This window comes from Penaeus chinensis, chromosome 32, assembly GCF_019202785.1.
Source record: "Penaeus chinensis breed Huanghai No. 1 chromosome 32, ASM1920278v2, whole genome shotgun sequence".
Lineage (NCBI taxonomy): Eukaryota > Metazoa > Arthropoda > Malacostraca > Decapoda > Penaeidae > Penaeus > Penaeus chinensis.
Window position 1 is genome coordinate 21,879,374 of NC_061850.1, and position 10,000 is coordinate 21,889,373.

At 39.8% G+C, this 10,000-nt stretch overlaps 3 protein-coding genes across 10 annotated transcripts in view; 2 read left to right on the forward strand and 1 right to left on the reverse strand.

Annotated features, from left to right (window-relative positions):
- LOC125042351 (dentin sialophosphoprotein-like) overlaps positions 1-3,141 on the reverse strand; it is a 40,628-nt gene extending 37,487 nt beyond the window's left edge. The window contains exon 1 of the transcript XR_007116342.1: positions 2,763-3,141. The gene's annotated coding sequence lies outside the window, so the exon portion shown is untranslated. The remainder of the gene's footprint in view (positions 1-2,762) is intronic.
- LOC125042350 (piggyBac transposable element-derived protein 2-like) overlaps positions 1-10,000 on the forward strand; it is a 41,530-nt gene that overhangs the window by 9,012 nt on the left and 22,518 nt on the right. For 2 of the 8 annotated variants that reach the window (XM_047637896.1, XM_047637898.1), the window contains exon 2: positions 3,166-3,316. The exons of 1 other annotated variant lie outside the window; for it this stretch is intronic. In XM_047637896.1, the coding sequence (XP_047493852.1) occupies positions 3,239-3,316 (78 nt within the window). In that variant the 5' untranslated portion in view covers positions 3,166-3,238. Of the gene's footprint in view, positions 1-581; positions 913-1,163; positions 1,318-2,073; positions 2,576-3,165; positions 3,317-10,000 lie in introns of those variants that run through there. 5 more of the 8 variants (XM_047637889.1, XM_047637893.1, XM_047637897.1 and 2 more) reach the window with 4 other exon arrangements.
- The window catches only part of LOC125042353, a 2,490-nt gene continuing 1,001 nt past the window's right edge, over positions 8,512-10,000 (forward strand). The window contains exons 1-3 of the mRNA XM_047637904.1: positions 8,512-8,936; positions 9,224-9,289; positions 9,398-10,000. The exon at positions 9,398-10,000 is cut by the window's right edge and continues 1,001 nt beyond it. Of these exons, the coding sequence (XP_047493860.1) occupies positions 8,852-8,936; positions 9,224-9,289; positions 9,398-9,711 (465 nt within the window). The 5' untranslated portion in view covers positions 8,512-8,851 and the 3' untranslated portion in view covers positions 9,712-10,000. The remainder of the gene's footprint in view (positions 8,937-9,223; positions 9,290-9,397) is intronic.

Genomic DNA, 10,000 nt, shown 5'->3' on the forward strand with positions numbered 1-10,000 from the left:
TGAAACGACTTCAGCATGTTGCACATAAATCAACATAGGCTTTCGAAACACTCGGAAAACAGATGCCAACAAGCCAAATGCATTCTCTACTACCCTACGAGCACGGCTAAGTCTGTAGTTGTACATTCTCTCAGGTGACCCTTTTTCATGTTGGCCACTAAAAGGCTTCATGATGTTCACTTGCAATGGAAAGGCATCATCTGCAACCAGCACGTAAGGTGATGGCTTCTCCCTACCTGGTAGAGGCACTGGAGATGGTAGGCAGAGCTGATTTTCAAATAACCTTTTGCAGAAGGTAGTGTCTCGAAACACACCTCTATCTGAAATTCTTCCTTGACATCCAATGTGTACATAAGGCTGCGTTTACATAGAGCTATACTATAGGGCAGGGGTACTCAACTGGCGGACCGCGGTCCTGGATCCGGACCTTCTGAGTGTTGCAGTTGGACCTCAGACCCCAGGAAGAGATTTGAAGGAAGGCGCCGCAACAGCCAATGTTTTTTTTTCAAGGAAAGTTATGAACGAGTGAGTGAGTGATTTGAAGGAAGGCGCCACAACAGCCAGGGTCTTTTTTTCAGGGAAAATTATGAGATTGTTTTCTTTTTTTATATTTCATGTAATAAAAGTTTCCGGACCTATGCGTACATTGGAGCTTGTCTAACTGGACCTTTGCTTATAATAGTTGAGTAGCCCTGCTATAGGGTATACGGCACGTTTTCGGGGGGCACGCGTATAGCTGGAATCGAACAAAGGGAATTCCATATACCGCGCTACATAGGAGGGCACTATACGAAATGCCGTATAGCTGCGTATAGTATAGTATAGCGAGAATCGAACATGTTCGATTTTCGTGCACCGTATACCGCCAGATAACCATCCGGCTTAGTTGTGGCAGGCTGTATTTTTTCCAAGGTAAGTTAATAAATACATATATTATTGAGATTCATTTCAGCGGAATTTCGAAGCACGTGCACAATTTGCATTTTAGCATTAAAAAAAGTATTTTGTAGCCTATTTGTATTTATATTTACTATTTAGAGTTAAATAATTTGAGGAGAGAGAGAGAGAGAGAGAGAGAGAGAGAGAGAGAGAGAGAGAGAGAGAGAGAGAGAGAGAGAGAGAGAGAGAGAGAGAGAGAGAGAGAGAGAGAGAGAGAGAGAAAGGATGGACACAGAGGATCTGTACACGTCGCGTACGAGTATCATCCACGTCTCAATCCCAGTCACAATCGCTGTCGCTTTTGCGTGAGTCTGGTACTTTCAGTTTATTGACTGAACTGAGTCTGACCACCCGAAGGTGTAGAAGAGGATAACTTCTGTGAGTAACATCATTGCATATTTTATGATTGTTTAATAGCTTAGAAGTATGAAATACGATTACTTTTATTTGCATTTCCTGATTCAGTTATTTTTTATTTGCATTGTATTTTTAGATTTATATATAGAAGTATCTGTATATGCAATTGTATTTTTAGATTTAAGAATGAAGGTATTTTTATTTGTTGTATATGAAGCCCAAACTAAAGTATTTGTATTTGTATATATTTCAATTGTAAAACTTTAGTATTTGATCAAACCCTGCCTTTTCTTACCTGGTATAGCTTGTGGGGAAAAAAATACAAGTTTATTTTCGAATATGAATCATATATTTATAATTCAAATACGAAACATAACCATATTGGCATGCACTCAAGTCCTGATGACTAAATCGAAAAAAAATAACATAAATATTAGGTAATGAATGAATGTATCTGCATTTCTTTTAGTTTTGCCTATGTCTAATGAGAGGGTGGTAGGCCTAGATCAGCAAACTTAAAGGTATTGGCCAGACTCTTTTATTTTATCCCACCAAAAAGCCATGATGGAATGTCTGTTAACCCTGCAATATTTTCACCAAAAAATATTTCTCATCCATCCCGCCGTTTTCGTACAACCCACATGCAAATATGCCCTATTCAGCGTAGCGTGAAAACACTGCCGGCAATTAGACCAAGCGCCCATTGTGTATTGTGACGTCACACGAGGCGTTCGGTCGGGGAATACCTCGATCGCCATTGAATATTGTGCTGTGTTGTTGAATAGACCTCGTCGAGTTTTGGAGCTATTAGTATTATATCGCGATTTTGGTGACATCTGTGACAATGGTTTACACCTGTGTCGTTTATGGATGTACAAAGAAGTCGGAAGTGGGCGTCAGGACGCTTCATGAATTTCCAAAGGAGGCAACATCTTTGAATGCCTGGAAGCGGTTTGTTAAACGAACTCGGGCGCATTGGAAAGGTCCTTCCACTTCAACTCGACTGTGTAGCAATCATTTCGACCCAGAATGCTACGAAAATTGGCTAGCGTGGACCATGGGGACAGTGAGGAGGCTTGAATTAAAACAATTTCAAGTTCCTACGAAATATCCGGAGGGTACATGCAGTACGCTAGCCTCGCCAGCAGTGATGGCGAAAAACTTGACGTCTCCGGTACCAGCGCCTACCACGCCTGTGGATGCAACCACGCCCGTACGAGCTACGAGCACGAAGAGGAGACGTCCAAGTAGTGCTTCCCGCAAAAGGGAATTGATAAGGGTAAGACATTTTCATGATTTTGCCGAAATTCCACCAGAGTCCGTGGCATTACCAAGCAACAAGCTATAATTCAGTCATACCAGTGTCTCGCTGTTCATCTGTCATCATGGGTTGACTGTTATAGCTCTAGCAGACAGCAGCAGCCCGGTCTACATGACCATCCAAGATTCATTAAAAATAGGCCTACCTGTGGCACCACATTCTTCTATAGCATCTCCTACGTCTGACACATACTCGGATTCACTAAAATCCGATATGTCAGACGAAATATCGACAGATTCGGAGCTAGAATCGGCGGAGTGGTCGTGAGTGTCAGCCATTGTTGATGTACTGAAAACTGCCTCGCGGCTGGGAAGGCCTCGTGTGACGTCATCAGGATTCCCGATCGTGGCGATAGTTTTTCCAGCGCTTTTTTAAAAATCCCCAAATTATGGTTTAATGGGTGGGGTAATGTAATATTTTGGTTTATAGTCACCAGTATTTAGGATATTTCAATGAAATAAACTAAGAAAAAACAGGGTGTGGCCAATTCCTTTAAGTAGCTCCTACTCCTTACTATGCTTTATCAACAAAATTATTTTCCATAACAGAATGCCATGGATGAGTACAAGTACATGTTAATAGAAAAAGTTAGAGAGATGCCCCTGCTGTGGAATCCACTACATGATGTTTATAAAGACAAGGACCAACGACAGCAGGCATGGGCCAAGCTTGATCAAGATATTCAGCCCCCCAATCAAGGTATGTGATACTGAAATTGATATTAGTCTTCCTGGGGGCGTTCTAGTACATTTCTAAATACATATTCATGTTGCCATTCCACACCCCTGCGGATCACAGAAAAATTCAGTGATAGCATCTCTCAGGCCAACTGCGTCCTCAGCAAACCTTGTGCCATGAAGTGGTTGGAGATTCTGGAAACCATCTCCTGCATCCTGGTATGTTTCATACTGCACAGATGATGTGCGATCTTTCATGTGGCCATCCCGTCTTCTAACAAAGTTGTGAAGAACTGTGCCTGCATTCGTAACTAAGACTGCTTTGTCCGGCTGAAGGCGCATTGAGCGTTGAAAAATTTCATTTTTTTTGCCAAAATGCCTAAAGCGCATTCAACAGTACGTCGGGCTCTGGAATGCCTATAGTTATAGATACGTCTGTCATCATTCGCCGTACGGGCTGCAAAAGGGCGCATCAAATACGTCTTCAATGGGAATGCTTCATCCCCAACAATCATGAATGGAATCTGTTCATTTGATGTGCAAATTTTCAAATATGCCTTTGGAATATTAAGCTGATTCCTTTCCAAAATATCATATATCACTGAATTTTGGAAGACGCCTGCATCAGATTCCCTTCCATATTGACCACAATCAACTAATGTGAAACAGGAATCTGCATCACTTAACGCCATAAGTACAATACTAGGAAAACCTTTGTAATTGTAGTACAATGAACCACTGTCTCCTGGATTCACAAGAGCAATGTGTTTGCCATTAAGGGCACCTATTGCAAAAGGGTAATCCCATAAGTCACCGAAACGTTTCGCCATTTGAATCCAGTCATCCTCAGACGGTTTGGGCATCTCGAGAGGCTGAAGTACAGTCCACAGTTTACCACAGGTTTCAAACACATGTCTGGCTATCGTACATTGTGCCATGTGAAACGGTGTTGACATCGATGCAAACGAGGATCCCGTGGCAAAAAAAAAGAAGCTTTTAAATGACATCCTTAGATGAATTGTTAAAATGACAAACACAAAAACGAAAAATTGGAAAAAATTACATTTCTATGTTTCTATTTGTAAAGTATCTTTTCTTTTTGTTTCAGGGGTCACTGCGAAAGAAACTTGGGAGGGCCTGAACCGAGCTTTCAACAGTGCCTTGAGTCGAAGAAAAAAGAAGAAATCTGGTAGTGGGCAAAGTGACGATAAGCCTTGGAAGTTCGAAACATCCATGAGTTTTCTGAAAGCCGTCAAAGAGAAAAGGAACACTACATCCAATTTAGAGCAGACAGAAGACTGCCTAGATGATGAGAATTCAAATAGTGAGGTATTGGAACAGGCCATATCTGAGTCGGGAATTTGCAACACCGGCAATGGTGACGAGAACAATTTACCTCCATCAATGTCAGTGAAATCCATTGTGCAAAAATCCAATTTGAAAACTACGTCTTCAAAAAGGAAGGCGAGTGATGATACGCATGATGCCGCACGAGATGGATTATACAAACTCATGACACAGCGTATGGAAGACAAACATAAATCTCCTCGACTCAAGTTCTTTGAATCAATAATGCCACAGGTTGATGAAATGACAGATGATTGTTTTTTGAACTTCCAAATAGAAGTTCTGAACTGTCTCAAACGTTCCCGTCCCCATGATACTGACCCAAAAACGCTTGAATGACAGCTGCCCCATAACCCAAGGAACATAGTCAACATCAACGTCCACTACACCATCACCCACACCATCAACGTCCGATCCCATGTACGCTACATTTGTGCATCCTTCAGTATCATCCCAGCAATCTTATTATCAGTTCCCATAACATTGTTCTGTACCATTTTTATTACAAGAAAATTATGAGGTAAGTACATACAAAAAAAAACCTCGCAACCCCACTGGGGGTCATTTTGTGTAAATCTATTTTTTTTTTTTTTTTATTTGTTTAATTACATTATTTTTTATCATGATGCCCAACACTACACCAAAATATAATTGTAGTTATGTTTATTTGTTGCTACCATCAAATTCCTGTTACGTTCAAGTAGAATTAATTTTATAATCAAAGGAGGATTAACTTTGTATTAATGTATCTATGTTAAAAAAAACATTGTTTCTGCTTTGCAGCATCACAATTTATGGCTTACTTTTATGCAAACCTTTTTTGGTTGATTTTATATGTTTGAGCTTGTGTGTGGGCATGTACCATAAAATTCCTGTTACTTTCAAGTAGAGTTAATTCTATAATCCCATGATGATTAATTTTGTATTAATGTATCTATATTAAAAAAAAATACATTGTTTCTGCTTTGCATCATCACAATTTATTGTTTTATTATATACTAACCTTTTTTGGTTGATATTATGTTTGAGCTTGTGTGTGGGCATGTATGTGTGCGTGTGAAGTGGATAATGATATTGAGTGTATATACACATTTACACAGAAAAAGTTTAGGCCTACATGTAGCAACTACAATTCACCATATTTAGCTCAATTTGGCCAAGAAATGGAGTTTGGTCGATTTTGCATTCACATACTGGGGATGGTGACACAAGTTATAATGTTGTGTGTTATGCGGGCCTGAAAATACTGTAATGTGGGATATGAACATTTTGTGTTCCCCCCCCCCTCAATTGATAGCTGTTTCACTTACCTAATGGTCAAAACCAGCTTTTCTTCTCCTGATACTGGTTTCCTCTAGTTTGATCCAATGGGACTGATGTGGGGTAAAATTAGGTTTTTCAAGATTTTGTAGCTGTTGTATGACATCTGCATGTAGTTGAAAAACACCGTCTCATCAGGATGATCGATCAGGTTCTGAAATGTTGTGTGGAACTCCCCCAACTCAGGTCTCATTTGGAAGTGCTGTCGTACCCATGTTTTTCTTTTCTTCCCATGTCTCTCCTCAGCCTCCATCAGTAAAAAGAGAGCCACATCTTCTTCGTCTGAAGAATCAATGTTGACGGCATCCGACTGGAAGTATAGTGTACGTGTGCAACCCTATGTAACCCGCCGTGTCCGTATAGAGTATAGCGTATAGCGTATACCGAATAGCGAATATCGTATATCGTATACCGTATACCGTATAGTTCTATGTAAACGCAGCCTAATGCGGCGGTTTCCTTCGAAGACGGATGTTTATTTTCGTGCGAAAAGAGAAAGCACGCACGCGCGCACACACACACTCACACTCACACTCACACTCACACTCACACTCACACTCTCACACACACACACACACTCACACTCACACTCACACTCACACTCACACTCACACTCACTCACACTCACACTCACACTCACACTCACACACACACACACACACACACACACACACACACACACACACACACACACACACACACACACATACAGTATCACTCACAACAGCAACAGACAAGCAGGAGTCAACATGGCATCACGAATCTGGGAATACTTTACTATACCCGATAGTAAAGCTGGGAATTTCAAGGCCGAGTGTAAGCACTGCAAAGGGAAAGTCTCCTGCTTCAAGAATGTAATTTCCATCCTATACAAACATATGAAGGTAAGGCTTATTTTTCATTTGTTTATTTTTTATGTGTAATGTAAGTGTTCACAATCTACAAATTACCCCAAGTGTCCTTAATTGGTATTTTCTATGGGAAGACGGAGAGCAGCCTTTCCCTTTGCTCTTCCCAAGGTGAATACTCTTGTCAAGATGATGTTTATCCTCAAAGGGCCATTAGGCATTTTTGCATAACATGTTTTCTGTTTTTGTTACTAGTTTTGCTATTTGATGATCAATGAGTAATAATGGGAGAATTATGGCTGTTTGGAAAATGGATAACTGGGGACTGGTAGCAAGAGTAGGTGACGTATGCCTCGCCCACTCAGTATTTTGTGAAGTCGATGTGATGTTTGAGTTAGCTATGACGTAATAGTAATCACCCGCCCAACCAACAGTTCTGTTTTCCATATATAGGTGACTATATGCATAATTTTTTTTTAGGATATCATATTTATATTATATTTTTCTGAGAAAACACAGCAAGGTGTATGAGGAAGCATGCACAAGTCACAGCCCTGGAGAGACCAGCAACTGCAGCCAATCAACTCTGGATGGATTTGTAAAACATCCTAAGACATATTCGCCTCACAATGTTAGACAAAAGCAACTCAACTATGCACCTTGTCCTTTGTGTCGCAAATGACCTTGTTCCGTTTCCTGTGGTAGAGAGCTCTTACTTCCATGATCTGATGCTATCTGCTGAACCTCGGTACCAGATACCGACTCGAAAGCACTTCGTGAACAAACTACTGCAAGAGAAGTGCTCTGAAGTTAATTCGGTCTTGCAGGCAGATTAAATCTTACTTAGGAATTACTGCTCATTTCATCCATGATTGGTTCTTGAAAACCCATTCTGGCCTGCAAGCGCTTCCATGGCCGACACTCAGCACACAACATTAAGGAAGAGTATGAAGAAAATGCACTAATCTTTGGCATACATTAAACAATCACAAACGTCGTAACAGACAATGCTACGACTATATCAACATTTCCAATTCCTGGCTTCTCAGATATTTTTGACAATGATATGGACTCCTGTTCAGATTCTGAGGATAAATTAGAAGAAGTGGACCTGGATGTTGACAGTATGGTTGAGAAAAATGATATATGTGATGTTCTGCCAACTGACCACAATTCATGCTTCGCCCACACTGCAACTTGTGGTAAAGGATGTTTTGGAAGGTGAAAAAAATGGATTCTGCTTGTGCTACACAATGGAATTCCTAAGTGAAAATGATTAGATCAGTGATGAGTATTCCTGAACAAAAGATAAGCATCATAGATGGTGTACTAACAGTGAGTGTGTGCGAATGTAATCTACTTAAAGACATGCTAGAAATCTTTGAGCCATTTGAGGAGGCCACAGATTGTGTGCAGAAGCAAACCACCGTTTCTGCAAGTCTGGTCATACCTTAAGTGTGAATTTTTTACATATTTTTGCGAATTGTCATTTCGCAGCTGATTTTTTATGAGGAAAAATTGTTGTGTTGTGTTGCGGTTCACACTCTCGCCCTTTAGAACTGGTTACTATACTCACTTGTATACTTTTCACCACCACCTTTTTTCTTGATTGTTTTCTCTCTCTCTCTCTCTCTCTCTCTCTCTCTCTCTCTCTCTCTCTCTCTCTCTCTCTCTCTCTCTCTCTCTCTCTCTCTCTCAAACACCAAATAGCCATATGCGTGAACCGTATCAGCACAGGATTGATTTATTTATTTATATTTTTGCCTCACTGGAGTCGGCTTCATTGCCAACTGCATAGAATGTATTGATATCAGGGTAATAAGATTGCAATTTAAAATAATGTAAATGCGGTGTTTATAGTCTTACATTTTTATATATAAAATTCTATGGGGACAGGGTAACTAATGCGAGTAATATTTATGAAAAGTTCTTGCAAGATTCAAACTTCAACAATTACGTATTCTTCAGCTAAAATGTTAAACGGTAATATTCCAGAGTAACAGACACAAGAATATTGCTGATGACTCTATTCTTACCCAGACATGGCGGAGGATATGTCATCAAGTTCTGAAGAGGAGGATATATCAGATAGGGAAAAGTTAGATAATAAAGCTTATATATTGTCTGGTGGGTATATTGAACTTTATTAGTAATTGTAATTCAAGGATTTTATTCGTAATATAAGCTAAGGAATGATAACTATGCGAGAGTATTATTATTATTTTTTTATGATTTTTTTATCTAAATGAACAAGCTATGAGTCAAAAATAATAATTCAGAAGATAAAGTACTCACAAAATTATTATAATCAACTTGTGCATTAACAAACTGGGATTCATATAAAATGCTTATACGAAAATTATATATGTTCAACATGTAAATCAACAAACTACGATTCCTGTAAAATCTTACAGAGGATGAAGACTGTGAAGAAGATGAAGATGACAGTCCGTATGAAGAACCAGAGGAACCAACAGCATGTAGTTCGGATTTTGCTTTTTATAATGACATTTCATATATTCTTATGTATGTTGATATCACTATATCATATTATTATTTCCTTTCATGATGCAACTCTCTTTTTTCAGTTTCTAAAGCACAAAATGATGCTGAGACTCAGATACTTGAAGGAAATATTACTTCGTGGGAGTGGTTGTCCACGCCGTTCATCCCATACCGCCACGATTTCGCTGAGGCAACTTCAGGCGTGAATCCAAACTTAGGACTGAGCGCGGCCTCACAAGAGATCGATTTGTTCTGCCATTTTTTGGATGAGCCATTGATTTCTTATATCTGCAATGAGACAAATCGATTCCATAAGCAGACAAAAGAAAATGTGGCCCTAACGCCCCGCTCTAGACTCCAGTCAGTTTCAAGGAGTTTTATCTTTTCCTGGCTCTGATGCTTCTTACTCCACATGTAAAGAAAAATGAGTTGCCCTTATACTGGTCGAAAGATTCTTTGATACACACCACCACGTTCGGCCACATCATGTCGTACAGGCGTTTTGTTTTGTTACTGCATAACCTTCACTTTGTAGACAACAACATCACACAGACGGATCCTGATCGACTGAGAAAGATTAGACCGGTACTTTCGATGATAACAAACAAGTTCAGAACCACTTTTTATCCGTTTCAAAATGTAGTGATAGATGGGAGCCTCATGTTATGGAGGGGAAGGCTAGGATT